Source organism: Nannospalax galili, unplaced genomic scaffold (assembly GCF_000622305.1).
Source record: "Nannospalax galili isolate Female #2095 unplaced genomic scaffold, S.galili_v1.0 scaffold261, whole genome shotgun sequence".
Classification (NCBI taxonomy): Eukaryota; Metazoa; Chordata; class Mammalia; order Rodentia; family Spalacidae; genus Nannospalax; species Nannospalax galili.
Genome location: NW_008345226.1, coordinates 1883829 through 1908756, shown reverse-complemented (window position 1 = coordinate 1908756; position 24928 = coordinate 1883829). Strand labels below are relative to the sequence as shown.

Genomic DNA, 24928 nt, shown 5'->3' with positions numbered 1-24928 from the left:
CCGCAGGCATTGCATGACATGGGTGCACTTACATGCAGACAATACACTCATACATATAAGAAAATAAAAATAATAAATTAAAAATATTTTTTAAAAAGAGATGATACACTTACAAAGAGGAGAGAAGAGCTGCCTGGTGCAGGGGGAAAGTCTGGCAGCTCAATGGCCCCACTGTACAAAGAGCTGGGGTTTTCATGTTGCTTAGTGCTGACTTTCTGCACAGCTTAGTCTTTTCTGTGAATGCTCTACCTGTTACATATCATTCTGCATACAGCTTCATGAATCACATGTCTTATTAGCACCTTAGGTCTCTATCCAGGAGTGTGTTTTAGTTTTATATTACAATGAGCCTGTGCCCCTGTGCCTGTAACAAATCTGGTTTGAATCTTCCTCTTGATACTTTGTGTGAGGCATTCTGGACCTCACCCTCCATCCTATTCTCCTGTCTCAATTCTCTTAGAGTAGTTGTCACAGAATCTTTGGGAGAACTGAAGGATGATGATCCATCTTCTTATAACTACTTCATGCTATTGGGGACCATGGTGGCGGCGCATGCCTGTAGTCTCAGCACTTGGGAGGCAGAGGCAGGCAGATCTCTGTGATTTCAAGGCAAGCCTGGTCTACGTAGTGAGTTCCAGGCCTGCTGAAGCTACAGGGAGACCCTGTCTCAAAAGAAAAAAAAGGACCATAAATCTTCAAATCTTCTATCAATCTTCAATCTGCTGGAGGGGAAGGTCTGATCCTCTGTGGTAGGAACTAACTGGAATTGCTGTATCACTACGAGTTTAGTATGTTACTGCTGTATCTAGAAGAGACAAAAACATCAATTCTGTTTCAACATTAACAAGGTCCCCCCTTGGACTGCTATTAGTGTGTTTATGGCTATCATGTCTTATAATACAGCTACACATATGAGTTTAGAACAGAAATCCCTCAGGCTGTGAAACAGAAATAAAAGTAAAACCATACTGATGGTTATATATTGAGAATATGTCAAAACACAAAAACTAATTCTAAGAAAGAATTCACTGGTAGAATAGATTAAAACAGAAATATGAGGCTGCAATCACAGAGTATGTATTATACCAACAGCCAAAAGTAAAAACCACAAGGAAGATCAAAACATAAAGTAAGGATGTAGCTACTGATCAATTTATAAAGGACTTGTCTTTACATTTATGAAGTTAAGACATTCTTTTGTTTGACAGTAATATTTAAGCCTTTGAACAGTTCATGAGTGTAAGCAGCCTTGTCTTCAAGATGTTCTAGAGGCTGTGAAGACTAATCTGGAAAAGTTTTTACTCTAGAGAATGACCTTTGAGTTCTTTCACCCTGAGTGGGGTAGACATCTATCCATTTGGAAAGAGAAACCTCTATCCATCCTGAGAAGGGGTCATCGAACATCAAAAGATATGTGTATCCTTGACAGGGGAGCATTTGAGTGAAATGGAATTGTTAATCTTTTTCCAAGAATGTGTCTGTACTTTATACTACATTAAAGAAAAGTAGTGGCCTAGTTCTACTTCCAGGGCAATTACTGAGACAGAGAAGACAGGCTTGTACAATTTTTTAAAATTATAGATTTTATAATCCTTTGTTCCAAAAGCTAAAGGTACATGGAACAGTTACTGTCAGTATTCCAGGGTAGCATGAGTCATAAGTCCCTTAATAATTCTGTATTTGTTTGGGGAAATAGAATCTTATATTCCCCTGAGACTAACAGTCATTTTCAGTCAGTTTATATCCTCGCTATGTAGTCCATCCCTTTCCTGTATAAGATGCACTTATGCTTTATTTGGGGATAGAGGTATCAAAGCTATCTTATATTTCCTCCATCAGCATTGCTATAGCTTATATAAGTGCCCTGAGTTATCCACATAACTTAGGGGCACTTCTCACTATTATAGAGCAGTGAGAAAAATAAGGTATGGGTTTTGGACTGTCCCCTAACTTTTAGGTGAGGACTTCCAATGTTATGCCTTGTTCTTAAGCCATATATAGGGCTGTTACCAAGGCACAACTGGCAACAATAACTCCCTTAGCCTTGGGGCATTTTCATCAACATGTCTGCTATAGAAGTTTATTTCATTAGGGATCCTGGCTTAACAAATAAAGTATTGAATGAAGCCCCATTATTGGAAAGAAAATTAACATTTTACCCATCACATCAAGTTACCCAGGGACCTCATTGGTTCTTTGCACTCATTGGACTGGGACTTTCGCTAGAACACCTCAGAGAGCTTTAGTCTTCAGGGGCATCCATCACTGTATCTGAAGCTCCAACCTCCCTGCAGAGGGTGGGGTATCCTCCTTTGCAGTGGTTTCCCTCCTTGCAGAGGGGGAAAATCCATGTTTTCCTAGAACCCGGAGTACAGTTCTTTTCTAGTGCTTTAGTTTCCCATAGCTACAGCAAGCATGGCCCTTTTAGAATCTTCTGCCTGGGGTTTCTCTGAGGGAGGAGGAAGTTTTATTTGCCTGGTAAAATGTATTATTTCCCAGAAAACAGGCTAATAATTTGGCTTATTCTTTGCCTATAATAACTTCCCCTGGGCATTTTGGACTGTCTCTATTTCACCTCTGTTGCTGAAAACCTCAAAGCCAAATTTAAAAGTTAATTTCCAGTGTCTGTCTCCTTTTGCAGCCTCTGTCTAATGTGGGGAGCACAGTGACTGATGAAGTAAATCTAACACTAGGAATTGTTTAATAACCATTAATTAGAGTAAAGCTAATCATGTGCATACCACCTTTGAGTTTTGTATTCCTTCAGCCCTTCTGTGATTTGTATAGACCTTCTGCAGCTTAAGTTTCCCAGGTTGGTTCTCACCTCTTTGTAGTTCCATTTTGGAACAATCCTTTACTGAGGAGAGATCTACTACCTAAAATCCTTTCTCATCTAAAAACATTTCCTTTCCATCTTTTACCTTCTTTACCAAAGATATAGTTCATATATATATCTATATATATATGTATATATATATAAAACTTTTATATATTTTTCTTGATGGTTCCTTTTTGTCTTGTCTTTAGAAAACATTTTTTTCTTAATAAAAATATCTATATTTCAATGAGAACACAGAAAGCTGCATCTGGAATGCAGACAAAATGTATTAACAGTCCTGGAGATATTTCTATTTTAACCAAAGGCAGGAAAAAATATGACATCTCTGCCTGCATTTGTGTTTGTCTCCTTTCTTTTGGGTTACTTGCTTACTGCACAGTGTGATAAAAAGCACAGAATGAGAAAGCACAGGGAAGAGTCATTGGGTTTTGTTTGTTTTATTTTGTTTTGTCTTTGTTTTTGCTGTTGTTGTTTTGAGAGGGTCTCCTTAGTCACAGCCCTTCTGGAAGTCACTATGTATACCCTGGTGACCTCAAGCTCACAGAGATCCACCTGCCTCCCAAGGGCTGAGATTAAAGGTGTGTGCTACCATACCCTGCAAAGAGTCATTGTTTTAAACATACTGTAAAAGAGAACTGAATCTAAATTATATTTAAACACATTAGGATCAGTTCTCTGTATGATGTCTTCCGTAATTTTCCAATCATGTGCAGCAGGCAGAAATGATTTTGTCTTAAAACTACCATTTTTTAAAATTCAAAATCACCCAAGATAAGGACTTCGAAAAATCTGTTTTTTAATAAATTCAAGCAGGTTCATGGAGGAGAGCATGGGCAGATAAGTAATAGCTCCTATATATTAATGCCATGATTGTAAGTTTAAAAATTACCCTTAGGGGGTCCAGAGAGATGCTCAGCAGTTAAGAGCACTGGCTGATCTTGCAGAGGACATGGGTTCAGTTCCCAGCACCCACATGGTGGATAACTGCCATCTGTAACTCCAGTTCCAAGGACTGATGCCTTCTTCTGCTTTCCATGGGCACTGCACACTTAAGATACACATATCCATGCAGGCAAAACATTCATACATATAAAATAATTATTTTTAAGTCATCATAGTGCCTACAGAATGACTCAGAAGATAGGGGTGCTTGCCACCAAGACCAGAAAATTGAGTTCAGTCCCTGGGATCCACATGGTAGATGGAAAGCACTAGTTAGTGCCCTAATGACCCTTAATGATCCACCCATGTTCACAAATTGAAGCAGTTCCTATCAGTCACCTCTGAAGAGCTGGAAGTTTAAGAGATTAAAAACACAAATCTTACCTGACTGGCTGGTTCACCAACTGACGTCATAGGTCAATATCAGGTTTGGAGGACACGTCCACAGGGATTCCAGGTCCTTGCACTTACAAATGAAGGATTAAGCAAGGACACACAGTTGCAGCAAAAGTAAAGCCAGTTTACTAAGAGAGAGTATTCTTCCAAGAGGAGAGAAGTAAGTGGGAAGAGGGAGAAAGTCCATCAGCTCTGTGGGCTGTGCGACAGAGTTGAGACTTTAACCTATGCATGCACTCTCTGTTACATATTCTATGTACAACTTCATGTGTCCTATGGCTAATTAGCATCTTGTCTCCACTCAGTGATGTGTATTTTAGTATTATGCTGACTCATAGGCTATTCTTGAATACTGGAGTGCCTCAGCACCTGCTTCAGTGGCCAGTTTTAAAAGTTGGCTTTGGGGCTGGAGAGATGGCTCAGCAGTTAAGAACACTGAGTGTTTTTGCAGAAGACCTGGGTTCGAGTCCCAGCACCCACACAGCAGCTAACAACTGTCTGTAACTCCAGTTCCAGGGGATCCAACAGCCTCTTCTGTCCTCGGTGGGCATTGCACGAGACAGATGCACTTACCTACATGCATGCAATACACACATACACATAAAATAAAAATAATAATTTTTTTAAGTTGGCTTTGATTGGAGAGTTCCTGTCTCTTTGTCAGCTTGTGTTTTTATTTTTTTAAACATTTTATTTATTATTATTTTTTGACAGAGCATAGGATAAGGATTTATTTACAAAAGAGTGGGCGCCCCACATTTACAGCTGCACTGTAAAGTCCACACTCAAATACAGATTCTGTGACCTCCCAACAACCACACAAAATGGTGAGAGAGGTGCCTCTTGGTGTTCTCAGATTATGTATTCTTTGTGCCTCCACCCACATGCAGCTAAGATCTACTGATTGGTTGGGAGGGGCAACTGACTCTCCCCCCCCCGCCCCCGGCTCCTCGATGAGTATTGGAATGAGGTGTGACTATAGCTTGCTGGCATAGTGGTCAGAGGACATTTCCAGTTAACACTCCATCCCTTCCTCTGCCTCTTACATTCTTTCTTCCAACCTCTTCCACAAAAGTCCCTGAGCCTTGGAGGGGGTGGTAGATGTGGGATGATCGTCCTCCCATTGTGGCAAGGCACTGAACTTTCAGGTCTCTGCATCATGTTTTCCATGGGCTGTTGGCCAGTTTCAGTGGGATTCCAACTACTATAAAAACACACACAGCAAGAAGCAAGGACATCTAAATAGTGACTGCTATAATAACTTAACCTATGGGTAAACTTGTGTTTTTCATAAGCTAATTTGGTAAGGTTTGTGGAAGGCCTTTCAGACCTTGCTCTTGGCCCTATTCTCCTACCTACATGGGAAGCATTGATTTTGGACTTAGACACTTAAGTACAGTAACCTCAATGGAGTTTTTCTTTACATTGGAGTCTTTAATAATTTACTATCATGAATATCTGACACAATATTATGACAAACTATGTACAAAGTATGAGATTGTGAAACTGAGGTCTATTGATAGAAATAATTGGGCTGGGGGAGGTCATGCTGCACATCAGAATTTGCTTTCTCCTATGAACAACAATTCAAAACTTGACTACCTAAGTCACAAAAAGCACAATTATAATGACAAATACACAAATACTAACAATCTATTTCCTCTAAGTTGATTTTAAAATTAAGGCAAGCTGATCATCAACTCATCTGGGCTCTACACTTTCTCCCCACATAAAATTTACATGGAAAGCTAAAGATGTTAGAATGCTGATGAGCCAGAATTCCTCATAGTCCATGTCATCAACTATGCCAACCAGTTCTAACATACCATCCAGGTCCATTCTAGAGATGGCAAGACTTCTGTCTCCAAGCAGTCGTGGTGGCATAGACATCCTTACTTTCTGGAAATCCTAAAGGTCACCATTCTGCCTCATCAGTTATGCTGAAATGATCATTTTTATAAAACTAGGGAATGATGCCTTATCAAATCAGCCTTCCTGTTTCCGGGCCCTGGTTCTTCATCTATTCACTAAGGTGACTTCTGTTCCCATCTGCCCTCACCATTATCAATTGATCAGATCTTGAACTAGCTCCTAATTGTACAATTCTTCTGAGTTCTTAACAGAAACTCACAGTAGCCTTTTAGGTTGACTGCAACAGGAATGTAAATTAATGAGACTATTATTTCCTAAGTTGAACTGGAATCCTTTGCAGGTAGGTATTCTTCATCTTAATGCAGGTAGCAAATCAGCAAATGATGATTACTTCTTGAAGAATAAATGTAATATTGGATCTTTGATTTCCAGTGCTGTGCAGTAGATAATTTATAAAGAACAGAAATTAATTACAATTCTGGAGACTGGCAAGTCCAAATCAAGTTTTCGTCATCTGGCAGGAATGTTTTTGGTACATGGTCCCATGGTAGAAGATGGAAGTCAAGAGAGGGCCAAGCCACTCTTGCAATAACTAACCTACTCCCACAATGTCAGCAAAGTTCCCATGACCTAACCATCTCTTATTGGGGCCTACTTCCCAATACTATTGCATTGGCAATAATGTTTGTAATACACGAGCCTTGGGGACACATTCAAACCAGAGTATGGGGAGAAATGGCTGTCTTCACAATGGTGGAGTTGTCAAGTCTAACAAGCCATTGCCTTGGGATGGCAGTGAGAAAGGTGAGTTGATATCAGTCCAGTAAATCCTCAGGCAAATGGAGTGACTCAAGTAGAAAATTTCTTTTGAGTAAATCAAGTATAGGACTTCTTTTGCTAATTGACTTTTCTGAAAGAGAGTAGTACCAAGAAAATTGATAAGCATCTATTGTTCAAATCAAAATAAGCATTCTTACCTTAAACACTGAATGATGTTAGTGGTTTTGTAGGAAAAGTGGGGATAAGGAGGGTCAAGCTACCACTTATATCTATAAAAAGATCCATGAGATTGTTATAAAATGAGACATGACAGCCTGCATTATGCCAGCCAACTGTACTCTGCTTACTAGCTGTTACTAGTAATAGTAGAAAAGCAGGTCTGTCCTATTTCTGCCCCTTATTTATATTCTGACTAGTGGAACACACAAAGTCATAAAAAGGGATACAGCAAAAAAGAAACAAACTACAAGTTGCACATGAATTATCAGTCACCAAGTGACCTAGAAGTGACTGGGAAAATATAGAAGGTCAGAAGTTTGAGCCTGGGTAGAAACTATGCGCTACAGTTCTCCATTTGTATATCTGTCTCTTTCTTTCCATTTCAATACAATACCAAATGTCATTTTTATCTGAAGGATAAGTTTGCTGGCGCAGCCTCTGGTGAGCATCTGGGTGTCTTCTTTGCAAATAACAATCAGAGACTAGAAGAGCAGCTATTTAAGTAAGGAGAGTATTTAGTTACCAACACTGAGAAAAGTCTGATTGTATTTTTTCTATTATACTATCATGAGATTCCTCCTGTTTTTTTTCCCCCTAAGTCTTATGTGACAATATGTAAATTAATCGAAGCTTCAATTCCTTTGCTGTTGGTGGTGGTGGTGGTTTTGAGACAGGGTCTTACTATACAACTGAGGCTGGTCTCAAACTCATTAGCCTCCTGTCTCTACCTTGAGTACTGGGATTATAAACGTTAATTCCATGCCTCTTTGACTTTTTTGATATTTATTTTATTACATTATAAATGGCTTGATAAGGAATAATGTGTCTTCCCTTGTTTTCTGTTTGAGTTATCACCATTGTGAACACTCTGATCAACAGAGGCATAGCGCATTTCTATAAGAAAAAAGGGAACAATAATTTCTCATCTCTTTGTAAACACTCAAATTCTCTTTTTCCTATTTTAGCGTAATTACGTTAGGAGAACCACCTTAGTTACTTCCCTCTTCACGTCTTTACCCCAACAAACTATATTAAAATGCATTCACTGTAGAAACATGGCCTATAAAACAGCAGTAAATTCTTAGGATTGTTTCAAGTGCTCCAAAGAAGAAAATAAATACACGTCAACCAATCAGCAATACTTGTTTGACTCATTACAGTTGTTGACCAGGTTTCTATCACCCACTCACAATGGAAATGTCCTGGCCAAGGAGGGGCAGATGCTGTGGTTTGAGAATAAGGATAGAATGCCATTTCTCAGGGAGAGTTTTCCTTGTCACCCTTGCTAAACTCTGGCCATTTAAACATATCCAATGTAAGGACATTTTAACTATTGGAAAAGGCAATTAGAAACAAAGCATGTGAAACTAAAACCAGGGACCTGGAGGTAATTTAGAGTTTGTGGGATTTAGTTTAACAGCTCAAATATGTTTTCAATCTACCTAACTGGAGAAGTATAGGACATTCTCTTTTTAATTAGGAGGAACATACCCTGATATGAATTTCACATGATTGCTTCTTCATAAATTGCTATTTGGGGGATCTTCACAGCCTGGGTCACCATCAGCAGAGTCTCTGTTCCTTTTGGCTGGAGATCAGAAAGAGGGAAGAGTTAGTCAGGTATTCATTCTGCACATTCCTTCTCTGTAAGTCATCTTGACCTGGCTGGGTGTTTTCAGTTATTGTCACTCTCCTACAAGGCAGTGATTTGATATGACTCCCTTATTCCAGGTTTTGGGAACTATTCTCTGTCCTTGCCACCTCAGGTTAGGTTTGTTCCTGATGTGGCACTCCATCTTTCATAATTTGAATTTAATCCAACTACAAGGATCATTATCTTAGACCAGAGAATACATCTGAAACCAAGTTAGACTACTTGAGATAGAACTAAGAACAACTGAGAGACGGAAGTAACAAGCAAGGAGACCAGCTTGCCTATTAGACTCAATGATCAAAAGGTCAAAAACGGTGAAATGCTTTCTTGGTGTTGCCCTGAAAACTTATTCTCGGTGTTGTTAGTGCACACAAATCTGCTTCAAGTACCTACCTGCTGGGCAATTGAACAACTTTCCTGGATTCATGCTAACTGGAATGTGGAAATAAAATGTAGAAATAAACTAGATATCTAGTTTTGTTCAGATTCTTTCCAGGTCAAGTTCTGATTATTAATGAAGATTTTAATGCAGTATTTTAAGGAGACTGATGATCATAGCATCTTAACCTATCATTTAAAAATGATTAGGTAATACAAGTTTGTTTAATAAAAGTTAGGAAAATTAATTTTTTTAATTTGGTAAGGATTAAAATAAAATTGATCCATGAGGTTACAGCATTTTGGGAAAGCACTAACTATAGAATAAACCAAAGAATGAGACAGCAGAGCCCAGGGCAGGAGGGAAATATCCATGTGAGGGGAGAGGATGGGTGAACCCATCACTCCAAAGACAGCTTTGCAAAGCACTGTCTTGTTTCCTTCTAGCTATTTTCCAGTACAAGATGGTTGGACCATCCTTTTTTATTTTAAATAAATTTTAAAAAACCAATGTTTTGAAATTATTTTGTATAAAAAACCACCTGTGATTTTTCAGTTTCAAATCAATTTCCCTACTAGTGATTAAAATAGTGAGTACAACTGGAAATATTAACAATAAGGTATGGTGAATGTGCCTTCCTGTGCCTCTGAGCACTTGCTCTGGATACATTTTTGGAAGCAGAATAGTTAAATAAAAATGCAGGAGCATTTTAAAATATTTTGATGAATTGTGGAAATGACTCCTAGAAAATTTAGATCTGTGTATAGCCAGAGCAGCAGTGTTAGTTCTGTTTCTCTGCCTCTTTAATACAAAGGACATGGATCATCCCAGGGCAAAACCAGTCTCTATATTACCTCTTGACATTCTGAAGCAGCACATATAAGCTCCCATAAAGGCTATTTCCAGTAAAGCCACCAAAAAAATACATGTACGTATTTTCCAGGAATCTCTTCTTTGACTTAATGCTAAATAAAAGAAAGAGAGTCTGTGAACTAAAAGAAAATGTACTAAGTAAGACAAATGTAGATAGGTTAGTGGGGGTACAATATGTTTACTATTTTTTAAATTAGTTGCCTCTGCATCCCAGATGAGAGGCAGACTTCATATGGAAAACATTTCACGTAATGAAAAGGCTCTTTAAAGATAATACAAGAGACTAGACTGAACGGAAGAGTTTACTAGGAGTATCAATATCTCTGAGTCTCAGTGTGTCTGTTAAGAGAAACGTATAGATATTATAATATCAACCAATTAGGTCAGACTAATGGTGAAAATTAGGAGAGAAAAGAGTCTAAAAACTTGAGGAGCAAGGAATCTATTATAAACAGTTTAAGACTCCAAAACTAGCCTCAATCTAGAGTTCTCTTTGGACCATTAGGGAAGAGTACAGTCTTCAATGACCCAGGGAAGACAGTCTTAGAGGAACAGTAGTAAGATATCCAAGGTGATGAGAAGGGAAAGTTGACCTCTGCCTAATAGTGCTTAGAGGTCCTCAGAATAACTGAAGGAGTCCAAGCTTCTAGCATGCTAGTCTGAACTAGAATTATTATAATTAGGATAAAGGTTATACAGAATTGAAAAGGGAGAAATTTGAATAGCTTAGATACCAAAGTCTGACCCATCTAATCTGGTGATCCCTGTTCTACAAAATAATAGGATGTGTTAGAGCAAAAGGCTAATTTAGGGTAAAAACAATGTTCATGGGTTATTCTTTAAAATTAATATCTCTGTATGTTATACATAAATTGCTTTGAAGATACTATTACCACTGAATACCATAAATAGTGCTTTATAACAAAGAAAATTTAATCTCTCCACTTAGTGTTTGTTCTGAATTTCGTTCTACAAAATAATAGGATGTGTTAGAGCAAAAGGCTAATTTAGGGTAAAAACAATGTTCATGGGTTATTCTTTAAAATTAATATCTCTGTATGTTATACATAAATTGCTTTGAAGATACTATTACCACTGAATACCATAAATAGTGCTTTATAACAAAGAAAATTTAATCTCTCCACTTAGTGTTTGTTCTGAATTTCTGTCTCTTATGAAGAAGAAAAAAAAGGTTACACGGAAACAAGCTGACCTTCTAAAGCGCTTTCAAATGTACTTCCATTCTGAAAAAAATCCTGCAAGATATAACTATTTCACACTTGTGATCCTCCATCTCTGCATAAGTAGAGAGATAACCTGAATGTTACATATTAACCCAGTAGTATGCTTTACAAAAGATTACTTAATTCTATGTAGTTCGGTGTAACTTTTGTTGAGTAGATCTGGATTCTAGGGATCCCAACTGCCTTGGGTTCATATGCTGTGGCATCTCCTGGCAAGGCAGCAAGTGGAAAATTGCAATTAAGGAGAAGAAGCCAATCTCCTTGAAAGATTGTAGTACCGTAACCACTCTAGTCTCTGTCCTGTTGGGATGTTCCTGCCTCTTCTCATGGGATGCAGGAAGACCCTCCCAGTCTGCACAGGCCAGGATTTATGTGACAATGAGATGCTCTGAAAAGTCCTTTCTCTTCACTAGAGCTGAATGTCCCTGATTCTTCACTTTGTGTGAAATGAAAATTAAATCATTTCTTAAAGAGATAGGGCATATGTGATCTTCAGACAGATTTTTCTTGATTATTTTTCTGTGCTCCAAAATGAATCTAAGATGAGGCAACAGTTTTAAAAATAGAAGTGTGCCTAACTGCATTTTACATAAAACTAACACTTGTATTTGGGAGAAAAATAGGAACTTTAAATGCATCCCTAGCTTTCCATTCTATACCATCAAGGCAACGTTCTCACTCAGTGCAGAAGGTTCTGTCGAAGACCACATAACCCAAGGAGAAGTCTGTGCTCTTATCTCCAATATTACCACATAGGACCACCAAACTTTGAAATCTGTTATTCTTCCTAATTTTTACGACTGGGATAATTAAAAAATTCCTGAATCATAGGCTCCACTGTCTCAATATCCTTATTAAGCGAATAAAGGGAACTCCTAGGGTTTTCTCTTATGCTAAGCTCCAACCAGCTTCCCCCAAAAGCCAACTCCTTGGCACACATTGCATGACTGTCTGGTTAGTCAACTAGAACTATTACTTATAAATAATGAATTTTGCCAACTAACAGCAGTAAACAGTGAGGGGAACCAGGCATATGCTTAGTGCTTCAAATATCATGTGGTGACTGTTTCCATCATGTTAACAGACAGTGTCATGTTTCCCAGCACCCAGCAGTGTCCAATTCTAAATTCCTACTGCACTTAAAGCCTCAACTCCCAAACCAGGGCTCTAAAGTTCATATTACACATAACAACAAGCAGGAGTTGAAGATGCTTTACCTACCAATGTGTTTCCCTTCATTTCTGAAGCATGGGAACAGCAAAAAGGAAATCTGGGAGTTACTCTTTGTCAATACAAGACTTTTGTGTGGTCAAAAGATGGGGCATCGTCTATCACCATGACCAAAAGTATCGCGGTAGATTACATTTTGACAGATCTTCACAAACCTCTATAGCAACAGCCAAAACATATTAGCCAGTCCTACTTGCAACTTACCTACATGCAGCCTGTGAACAGTAAGTAAAGTATATTCACGTGAAGAAATATTACACAAGTATTCCCCACTGTCTGAAGGGTTAAGATCTGTCAAAACCATCGAGAAGTCACTCTGATCTATCAGCTCTTTATTCCAGGAGAATCGAGGGTCATTTATAGTTGTATCTTGCGAAGAGCTCAGATGGGAAGCCAAGATAGAGGATGACCCATTTTCTACTTTGGTCCAAGTAACATGTAAGCCTTGATTTGGTAGCAAAAAACTGCTGATGACTGGACAGGAGAGTAAAATGGCTTCATGTCGTGATTTCCAATGGCTACCTAACAACAGAACCAGAAAGCAAACATCCATGAAGACAAACTGTCAAATGAATTTTCTAAGTTACACTTAAGATTAGGAAGGAATGCAAACTATAGTACTTACATCTTTGGGAGAAGCATTTTGATATTTGTGCTGCAGAGTTTCACAAAGGAAAAGCTCTACTCTTTCTACTTCAGTTTCCCTCTAAGGTTAGATTAGGCCTTCAAGTAGTGCCGTGCTGGGGTCAGCTAGGGAGGTAAGGCGGCTGGACTTAAACTCTTCCAGCCTGATGACAGCACTCTGGAATGCTACTCTCTGTTCCAGTGTTCTGCTGACTCTTGAATGCAGCTGCTCTCCAGGGCTCTTGCCACTCCACCTATTGCTGAGTAGTCACTGTTAGCTTTATGATCTCAACTACACCTCTAGTTCCTTACTTTTATTGTTTATTTGCTTTGTTATTTATTTAGGTGTTACTGTAGATTGAACTCAGGATGTCATGCATGTTAAGCATGTACTCTATCACTAACCTCCTTAGCCTCTTATTAATGGTCATTTTGAGAGAGGGTCTTGCTAATTTTCCTAGCCTGATCTTGACCTTATGATCCTCCTCCCTCAGCCTCCTGAGCAGGTGAGATGACAGACAAGGGCCACCATACCACAGTCAACTGTGGCTTATCTTTCCACCTTAACCAGTTCTCTTTTCTAGCACATAAGCATTATAAATCCAACTGTGTGCAGGTAATCCCCAGTAGTCTGAGTTGCTTTAGGAGACTGTAGAATATTCTCAGTTTGCCCCTCCAATTGTAACTCCAATACTAGGGATCTGACAACCTTTTCTCACCTCTGTGGACATGCACACACATGTTGCATACACACGTACACATATATACACAAATAAGAATAAAAAGTATGTCATAAAAATTTAACATAATTAGCCGGGTGTGGTGGTGCACACCTTTAATCCCAGCACTGGGGAGGCAGAGGCAGGAGGATCTCTGTGAGTTCAAGGCCAGCCTGGTCTACATAGCAAGTTCTAGGACAGCTGAGGCTACAGGGAGACCCTGTCTCAAAAAAAAAATTAACGTAATTATGATAAAGCTATTGGGTATAGATTAATGGACTAGAACCTGAGATTGCCAAGCCTGATGGCCTGAGTTCAATCCCCAGGATCCACATGGTAGGAGGGAAGAAACGACTCCCACAAATTGTCCTCTGACTTCCACATGCTGACTGTGACATGCATGTGCCCCACTGTTCCCCAAATAAATAAATCAATGTAAAAAAATATTTTTTAAAAGATCAGTGTGTTAATACTATATAAAATAAGCAATAGTAACAGTTAAATTTTAATGAAATTTTGTTTAATTGGGGAGAATCACAAGTTGTGATCTGATAAAAACAAGCATTCCTTCCTTTTACCTCACACTTGAAAGTGCAAAGCAGGTGGAAAACCATGTTTGGAGGAGGAGCCATCGAGAAATACACTAACATTTGTAGACAGATTTTCTGCATTCCGTTTCATAAATGTTTTCATTCAATGTATAAACACCTAGTAAAGTAGGAATTACTTCTATTTTTATCAATGGGAACAATGCTCTGAACTAATGCAGCCAAAGTAGCATTACTGTAGGTGGATATTCCTTTTTGTTTGTTACTTTTTTTCCTGTAGCTCTATCCCCAGTAGCCCCCAGCCTCTGACACAGCACCACTACACACAGAGTCCTAAGGAGCTTACCTGCCAAAACCCATCGTCCTCTCCATGTCTGATGCAGAAGTGAATTTTCAATAGCACACTCATAAGATGAATTTGATTCTGTGATATTCAGTATGCTGTTAATACAAAAAAGGCCCCAAATCCCAGTTTCTTTTGAATTGCTTTCAGAGACAGAAGCGACAGAAGCATTTTCCATTTTCCATGTGATACGTGGACGAGGATAAACACTCGATATACTGCATACCAGGAAGCTCTCTGTGCCCCTGTTTTCATATTTCATCGTGGGTATTTGGAAAGCTACACAGGAGAAAGAATGGAATACGGAGAATGGTGACTATTAGCTTCTCTAGGCCATCTGTCCAGAATACTTCTTTTTTATAATTTTTTGAGAATTTCATACAAGACTACTGTATATGCATCATCTCCACCCCTCTCACTCTCCCCCTCCACTGCTTCAGTGTTCCCCCACTCCCTCTCAAATTCTTATCCTCTTCTTTGATTATTATTATTGTCACATATACATAGATACATTTATAAATATATATGTCTACAAAATGTATGGAGTCCATTTGGGGGTGCCTGCGTGTACACGTGTTTAGGACTTATGACTTGAGATTACATAACCTATCAGAGAGCTTGTCTCTGGAAAAGATTAATTATCCCTCCCTTGGTATCCATTGATTGCCAATAGTTCTTCATTTCGAGGTGGGACCCTGTATCATTTCCCCCATCTACAGTGACATGTAAACTGGTGTCATTATGCAGTGATAGAATATACGAATTGCAGAAGAGCCACAGCCTCATTAGGGAAAGCCATAAATCCCTTAAAGTGTCTAACTGGCCCTAAATTGGCAGCTTGGCCTTGCTCAAGCCTTATCAACTGGTCACTCCCTGGACTGAGAGAGACTGTGGAACCCACCTGTCTCCTTTAGGGCTATAGATAACTCACCCATCTGCCTGAGCAAATAATCTTGAGAAAAGAGACCCTCAAGGACGCCAGACCCTGGCATGGAGTTAACTCTTGCAGTTGTGTGCAGCAGAGTTCCTATATAAGACCAGACTGCTCCCCATTCAGAACGCAGATAGCCATTCCTCAAGGAAAAGAGCTATCAGCCCTTTGCTGGACTTCCTGAATCCAGGGAGCACTTTCCTTGCCTGTAGCAGGTCTGGCTCTGATTCTTATTTCTAAACTTTAAACTCATTCCTTTTCTGCCCTCCTAAATCTAACATGCAGTTCTTATTAGGCAACAATATTGTGGAGATTTTGTGGGTACAGCTTCCCTATTATGCCTAGAATGTATTATCTAGCAGTAGGTGTCCTATTCCTCTGGCTTGGCTCTTACAACCTTTCTTTCCCTTCTTCAGTGATGTTCCCTGAGTCTTAGGTGTACAAGTTGCATTGCAGCTGGATCAACTAGGGCTAGGCACCATGCATTTTGATCTGTTGTGGCTCTCCCCACATAGGTAATGAAATGCTAAGTTTTACTAGCAAAAACTCCCAGTTACTGAAAGGAAAAGTAAACCAAAAGAGAAACTCTGTAGAACCTTGAGACAGAGTGTTGTTTTCTAAGAAAAATAGAAAGAGCATACATGGGTATACAGCAAATAGCAACTTCTAATCTCTAGAAACTTATCTGACAAATTGAATGGCCTTGCTAAGAAGGAAAATGGGGACAAAGTCTGTAGATAAAAGTTCATGCAGCACTCTGAACTCTTCAGCTACTCATTCAGCCTACTTCAATTTTTTTTTTTTTTTTTTTTTTTTTTTTTTTTTTTGGTCTTTTTGGGACAGGGTCTCCTTGTATCCCCAGCTGGCCTGGAACTCACTATGTAGACCAGGCTGGGCTCGAACTCACAAAGATCTGCCTGCCTCTGCCTCCCAAGTGCTGGGATTAAAGGCATGCACCACCACGCCCGGCCTCTATTTCAATTTTTTAAAGCATGTAATTCTGAGTCAAGACATAAATCAGCTAACTTAGGTAGAGAAAGAAGGGGCAAGTACTAGTTAAAACAACCCACAATAAATATCCTCCCAAGCATGTAATACCATATAGTACTTTATTTTATATAATACCATAGATATATTACACACACACACACACACACACACACACACACAAACTTGCCAATACACCTCAGTGACTTCTCTTCCCACCTACCACAGTATCAGAAATATTACCATAGGAGAATTAATATGAAATTTTTGTTTCCTGATGCATATGAAAACTGTTTTTACATTATGATTATAGTCATTTAAGCACATAAGAGCTTTACATTTGATTTGTTTCATTTGAGACTGGGCATTTCCATGTGATGTAGGCTAGTGTCAAGCTCACAATTCTGCTTGGGATTCCTCAGGATCCCAAGTGCTAGAATCAGGGGTATTTGCCACTATGCCAAGCTCTGTCATAGTACTATTTCCAAAAAAAAATAATAATACTCAGCCATAAGACATCTATATCACAGACCTTCCCCACAAAGCTCAGGGAACGTTGTGGAAGAGGGGGCCTAAAGATTCTAAGAGCCAATCTAGACCTGTAAGTTCCCCAACCCCAGCATTCCCTGTCAGACATCCCAGCACAGCTTGTAGGCCTGCTCAGGCCACACAGCTCCTTGTACCCCTCAGACCTGTGAGTTCCCAGGCCCCAGTGTTCTCTTTCCACTGTCCCATTCCAACAGGCCTACCTTAGGTCATGCAGCCTTCACACCAGGCCAGCTGGGCCTGTTCTATAGAACCTCCCCTGCCCTCCCAGCCAATTCCCATACTCCTAGACATAGCTGGGATTGTGCAGCCTACATAGCATTGCAGAAAGACCCAGTCAAGTGTTATATTTTAGCTGGGCATGGTGGTGCATGCCTTTAGTTCCAGTATAGGGGAGGCAGAGGCAGGCGAGTCTCTGTGAGATTGAGGCCAGCCTGGTCTACATAGTAAGTTCCAGGCCAGGCAGGGATACAGGGAGATCCTGTCTCAAAACAAAACCAAAAATAAAATTGTTACATTTGCCCATTTTGTTTTGGGGTTTGTTTGTTTCTCAGTAAACTTGCTTTAATGGGTCTCAAAATTCTGTGACAGATTTTTGGTAGTTTCCATTAAAAAGCCTTGATTTTAAAAACTAATAACTTGAAATTGCCACAAAGGAAAAAAATGGTCCACAAAACATTCTCCTTACCTTCTGAACATTTTATGATGTATTTTTATGATTGACCAGCCTTTTCCTATTAAACTTAAATGGCCAGTTGAAATAAACAGTTCTGAGACCATTCTTCTACCACTGATGAAGACTGGGGTGGCAGGTATTAGGGATAATATTCACTTAGCCTTTTGAGCTTTCTGGGTAGTCTTGGTGACCTTGCCAGCTCTCATAGTCTTTTTGTCTATGGTTTTGATGACACCCACAGCAACTGCTTGCCTCATATCATGAACAACAAAATGACCCAAAGGAGGATAATCAGAGACATGCTCAACACACATGGGCTTGTCTGAAACCATATCAGCAATGGTTACATCACCAGATTTCAAGAATTTCAGGCTGTCTTCTAGCTTCTTACCAGAACAGTAATCTATCTTTTCTTTAAGCTCAGTGAACTTGAACTTGCAAGCTTTGTGAACTGTGTGACAATCCAGCACAGGGGCTTAGCCAGCACTAATTGGACCTGGATGGTTCAGGATAATCACCTGAGTGGTGAGGCCAGCTGTTTCCATTGGTGGGTCATCTTTTCAACAACATTACCATGTCGAACATATTTGACAGACACGTTCTATTACATTGAAGCCAATGTCCCCAGGAAGAGCTTCACTCAAAGTTCCATGGTACATTTCAACAGACTTGACTTCAGTTGTGACACTGACTGGAGCAAAGGTAACCACCATGCCGCATTTGAGAACACTGGTCTCCACTCTGCCCACAAGGACAGTACCAATACCACCAATTTTGTAGACTCCTGGAGGGGCCATCACAGAGGCTTGTCAGTTGGAAAATTTGGTGGTAGGATACAGTCCAAAGCTTCCAGCTGTGTGGTTCCACTGGCACTGCCATCCTTACGAGTGGCTTTCCATCCCTGGACCAAGGCATGTTAGCACTTGGCTCCAGCAGGTTGTCACCATTCCAGGAAGAAAGTGGCACAAATGCTACTGTGTCATGGTTGTAGCCAACTTTCTTACTGACTTCCTTAACAATTTCCTCATATCTCTCCTGACTATAGAACAGCTTTGTGGAATCCATTTGGTTGACACTAACAATTAGCTGTTTCACACCCAATGTGTAAGGCAAAAGGGCATGCTCACAGGTCTGCCCGTTCTTGGAGATACCAGCTTCAAATTTGCCAACACCAGCAGCAACAATCAGGACAGCACAGTAAGCCTGAGATGTGTCTGTAATCATGTTTTTGATAAAGTCTCTGTGTTCTGGGGCATCAATGATAGTCACATAATATTTTCTGGTCTTAAACTTCCACAGGGAGATATCAATAGTGACATCACACCCAGCTTTGAGTTTGTCCAAGACCCAGGCATACTCGAATGAGCTTTTACCCATTTCAGCAGCCTCCTTCTCCTTCCCAAATTTTCCAATGGCTCATTTGTTGATCGTACCACATCTGTAGATCAGATGACCAGTAGCGGTGAACTTGCTCAAATCTATGAGTCCAATGACTACAATGTGGATGTGAGTCTTTTCCTTTCCCATTTAGGCTTACAGTTAGTGATGGTTTTCACCCCATCTGCTTTCTGACAGCAAACCCATTTTCTTGATTAGCACCAAACTGTATTCATCCTCTTTCTTTCCAATCAAAAAATCAATACCAACCTGCCTACCAAACCTGTCACCTAGCAGCCCCTCAAGCTTCCCTTCCACTCTAGACAGTGTGGAATCTGTCCTTGAACCTCAGTCTCAGAAGTCGTATATATTCCTAGTTGAACTGAGACCACTTCTTACAAAAGCCTTTTCTGCCTCTAATGAGGTGGTCATATGATATTGTCTTTGAGTCTGTTTATATAGTGGATTACATTTATGGACATACACACACACACACACACACACACACACACACAGACCAAACAAAAATTAAAAATAGGATAGCCAAAACAATCCCAAACAATAGAAGCAGATCTGGAACCATCACCATCCCTGATTTCAAATTATAATACAGAGCTATAGTAATAAGAATAGTATGGTACTTGCAAAAACAACAATAGCAACAAAAAACACAAACACATTGATCAATGGAATAGAACTGAGGACCCCATATTTAAGTCCATGAAATTACAGCCACCTGATTTTTCACAAGCAGGCCAAAAAGACACATTGCAGAAAACACAGCACGTTCATCAAATGGTGCTGGTCAAACTGGATAGCTATATGTAGAAGAATGAAGCTAGAGCCATATCTCTCACCTTGCATAAAACTCAACTCTAAATGGATCAAGGACCTCAACATAAGACCCGATACCCTGAATATGATAGAAGAGAAAATAAGGAATACTCTAGAACTTCTAAGCAAAGGAAAGGACCCCACTAGCACAAGCATTAAGACCAACAACTGACAAATGAGACCTCATGAAACAAAATAGCTTCTGTACAGCAAAGGACACCATCATTTGAATGAAGTGGCAGCCTATAGAATGGAAAAAAAATCTTTATCAGCTATACATCCAACTGAGGGTTAGTATCTAGACTATATAAAAAGCTCAAAAAAAATTAAAAACAAAGAACCCAATTAAAAGTTGGAGCAATGAACTAAACAGAGAGTTCTCAAAAGATGAAATACAAATGGCTGAAAATTATTTTTTTATGCTTAACATCTTTACCCATCAGGAAATACAAATTAAAACTATTTTGGAAATTCATTTTACCTCAGTCTAAATGGCTAAGATCCAAAATACAATGTCAAATGCTGCCAAGAATGTGGGGAAAAGGGGGCACTTATTCACTGCTTATGGGAGTGAAAACTGGTGCAGCCATTATGGAAATCAGTGTGAAGATTCCTCAAAAAGCTAAAATATAGATCTACCACATGATCCAGATATATCACTCTTAGGTATATACCCAAAGGTCTCTGTATCCTATTCCAGAGGTACCTGTTCATTCATGTTCTCTGCTGCTCTATTCACAATAGCCAGGAAATGGAAACAACTGAGATATCCGTCAACTGATGAATGGATGATGAAAGCATGGTACATTTACGCAATGGAATATTGTTCAGCTATTAAGAAAAATGAAATTATAAAATTTTCAAGTAAATGGATGGAACTGGGAACAGTTATCCTGAGTAAAGTAACCCAGACCCAGAAAGACAAATTTGCATATTCTCACTCATAAGTGGATGCTAGCTTTGAATCTTTAGATAGGTGAGTTAGGTGTGTTTCAATTGAAAAATCCACAGAGGTTGGGAAACTAGTAAGGGGTTGTAGGGGAGGGAACTTCATCAGAAGGGAAGACAGAATTCAGTGACATAAAAGGGGAATAGAGAATAATGGAACAGAAGAGTTAAATTGGGAGGGGAACATGAGGTCAGGGAAGAGCAGGAAGCAAGGGGAAGGATAACTAACATGAAAGGCCTTTTGAAAAGGTCATATGGAAACCCACTGTTATAGAAATTTCTCTTAAAAATATATGTAATATAAAAAGAATTTAAATGGAGTTACCCTATAACAGGGGTTCTATGCCCCTACCAAATATTACAGGCTAGCAAATAACAGCTCAATGCCAGGAATAGACTCCCTCTTTTGGAGTTGTTAACTAGGGAGGTCCACAGATCCTCTAATAATCCTGGCTATTGCTACTGCTCTTGGTTACCCACCAGAACTTGGCAGTAAAACCCTATTGCTAAGGATACTACATATATGAGCCATGGAACAAGCAAGGAGAAATCAAGGCAGTATTGACGTGGAAGCTTCATCTCTACTGCCTAGCTTTAATAGTGCCATTTCTAGTACTAGCTATGCATGCTACCAAAAGAGAAAAGTATCATCAACATCACTGTAAACGCTTGAAACTTACAATAACACCAGTAAGATATGCCCTTTGGTGCAATAGTGGCATGAATGTTACTGGAGCAATAAACCACCCTCTGCTTGGATTTAAAGCCCATTTCACAGGACAGAGCCCATACCCAGTGCTGTTATCAGTGCCAAGAACCTATGTTTAGACAGATAAGGCTATAAGGGAGAACCTACTACTATTATTCTGCTAAATAGACATAGAAATACACTGACTCTTAATGATTTATTGTTATAGCCATAGATTAGTGCATCTCTCAACTCTTGGCAGAGAAGTTTCTTCTTACAGCAGATGGTGATTGACACAGAGACCTACAAATGGTCAACAAACAGCGAATAAGAGAGTGTGGAGTACTCAGCCCTAAATGGGACATCTATATCACACCCTCTTCTATGAAGACTCAGAGATCATTGTGGAAGAGGAAGCAGAAAGATTGAAAGAGCCAGGAAAACATGTTGTACAGACACCACAGGGAAGCTGCACATATGAACCCACAGCGCTTATGACAGTGTACGTAAGACCTGTGCAAGCCCAAGGCAGACAAAAACCAAGTATGGATGGGGAGGCTGGCAAGAAGTCCCAGCCCTAGCTGAGGATCTACTGGCAATTGATAGCCACAGGGAGAGGAAAAGTCATTTTTGTTTAACGGTTTGATGCCTCATAGGCTGACCAGACTCCAGTAAATGGACCCACACTGAAGAACATTTTGGGAACACAAATTATATTCAATAGTATGGATAGAGTTATGTAATAGTTACCACAGAGAGGATGAAGTAATATAAATAAACCGTAACTTTATTCTCATTACAAAAATTCAACTTAAGTTTAAAATTCAGTATTTTTAGTCAGTAATTTTAGACACCTTATTGGAAGAAGTGCTCAGGGTTGATAATATTCAGAGCTGATATATCTAAAAGGGAAATGAATGTTCTTATGCTGCTGTATCACTGGAACATTAAAATCTTATATTGCATTAAATGTAACTATAAAGGCATTCATCACAGCATTGTCTACAACGGAAAACACTAGAATGCCTAGACATCTACCAATAGGGGAATAGTTGTATCAGTCATAGCCTGCCTATACTATGACATAGTAGGCACCAATATAAAGTAAGATCCTATATCTAAGATGTTTTGGGATTACCTCAAATCACAACTTTACCAAAACTTACATGCACACTTACCTCCCACCTTAAGCACCACTTTGTTTGTGATGTATCCACTATTTGTTCCAACATAGCACACATAAATTCCTTCATCCAGAAGGTTCAATCTTTTGACAGATAGGGAAGCATTCCCATTGTGAATCTCACTATGAAAGAGAGATGTTCGGTGTACATATCTGGGATACTGTCTTTCCAAATGGTCCCTGTCCTCGTAGTAACTGTGAACAAAGTTATCTTGATTTTTCCAGTGAATTACGACATCAGGGCCACTCTTAAATGAGCAAGGGAGAATTACGTCTTCATCATATCTTCCAATAGCAAGTTTCTCATTCGTATTATTATTGGGACTTGTCAAGAATGAATAGACCATATCTAAAATCAGGAGCAGAGACAAAATGAAGAGGATTAGTGTCAGGTGCTTGTCAAAGCCTATATCAAAACTGCCTAGATGAACCTCCTAGCTGAGCAGCCTAATCATTAACACACCACATTATCAGGAAGCCCTGGCTGGCTAATCATTAGAAAAAAGACCTAAAGCTCTGTATTGGAGTACTTTCCATTTTAGCTGAATTTCTAATTGATTCAAAATAACTGTAATATTGGCAACAGTACAAAGCTCAGGCATGTTAGTTTGCAGCCCACTTGATCAACGGTTTGTCTCTTTTCCAATACTAGTCTGTTGTAGTACTAGAAATAGTGAATATGAAAGACTTATTGATTTAAATTCCCAGAACACATTCACTTTTAACACATACTATAACATTAATAGCTAGCAAGAGCCAGAAGGCTCTAAAAGAATGAGGAAAATAGTTAATTTGACTGGATCAAGAGGTACATGGCACATTTATAGGGCAATGCCAGGTTCAATATTCTGTTAGGAATCTGGATGTTAATTTCAGACAGATACAGGCAGAATGAGACCAAATGGAAAAAAGAAACAACTTATTTACTTTGACTTAAAGCCTGTATTTGTATTTTGTCTCAGTGTGAGGAATATCTGAAAAAAAAAAAAACTGGGGGAGGAAATGTTTATTTGAGCTTAAGGTTTGAGAGGGTTCAATTCATTCTTGAAAATGCTATTATTTCTGAGCCTGGATGAAGGCAGAGCATCATAACAATGGGAGCATTTGACAGAGGTTACTCACCTCATGAAAGAGGAAATAAGGAACAGGAAAGGAGATTGGGGCAAGGTTGAGCTCCCAAGGAGATCCACAGTGACCTACTTCTTTCAGTCAAGCCTCTGTTCAATACAGTCTGGAGAATCATCTATGATAGCCATAATTTGAGTTTTCAATAAATGACTTTATTAAGCATGTAGCAAGCAAAGCTAAAATAACAAATAGCAAAGAGCAGATAGGCAGAAGCAGAAGAAAGCAGGATATCATCAATCAGGTAATTACAGCATCCAGCAGAGAAGACTAGATGAATCTGATTCAGAGAGCAAAAGAAAGTAGCATCATAAAGCAGGGCATGCGATGTCCAGCAGAAATTGACTAGAGAAGAGTGATGCTGGAGTTCCCCATTGAGAGTCTGTCTATTGAGGCATTTCCAGCTTCCTGTTCCCACTGCAGGCATTTTATGCCATGGGATAAAAAAGAGTAACGTCTAGAGGAAATAGTTTACTTTCTAGTTGTTCCAAGGACACAAAGTTTTTAATATCCTTAATTGCTTGCTTGCCCCTTCCCCCATCATTCCCTATTAGCAAAGAGGCCAGCCTGACCCAGGGCAGGATTTTGGAAGGCACTACTGACATGAACACGCTTGAGTCTGAAAAAAGGGAGGGTCTCCTCACTCTCAGAGTCTGCTTTCAACAAGTTCAAACAGCCCTTGAAAATTTACCAATATACTATGTGTTATAGTCCTACCTCCTAAGTTTTCAGATCCACTCAAAACAGTACCAGTAACTGAAGGTCAAGCATTCAACACATGAACCTGTAAGGGATGTTTCCTATTCAAGCCATAATAAGATTACTCTCAAGATATCCTATGAGTTAGTCAAAATAGACATAAAGTGATCATTTAGGGAAAATCCCAGTGCTATTGCAACAGAAGAAATACGGGTTGAGGAGTACTTATCTAAAATCAGAACTGTTGCAATTTTTTTCAGATTCAGAATATT

General features: G+C 39.3%; 1 protein-coding gene and 1 pseudogene across 1 annotated transcript in view; both read right to left on the bottom strand.

The window, feature by feature from the left end:
- Window positions 1-5379: 5379 nt before the first annotated feature.
- Window positions 5380-24928, bottom strand: part of Hhla2 (HERV-H LTR-associating 2) — a 97411-nt gene continuing 77862 nt past the window's right edge. Inside the window, exons 3-8 of the mRNA XM_017800206.2 lie at window positions 22828-23181; window positions 14666-14941; window positions 12633-12950; window positions 9936-10046; window positions 8540-8636; window positions 5380-6959 (exon numbers count right to left, since the gene is read on the bottom strand). Of these exons, the coding sequence (XP_017655695.1) occupies window positions 8569-8636; window positions 9936-10046; window positions 12633-12950; window positions 14666-14941; window positions 22828-23181 (1127 nt within the window). The 3' untranslated portion in view covers window positions 5380-6959; window positions 8540-8568. The remainder of the gene's footprint in view (window positions 6960-8539; window positions 8637-9935; window positions 10047-12632; window positions 12951-14665; window positions 14942-22827; window positions 23182-24928) is intronic.
- LOC103740733 lies at window positions 17955-19329 on the bottom strand (annotated as a pseudogene).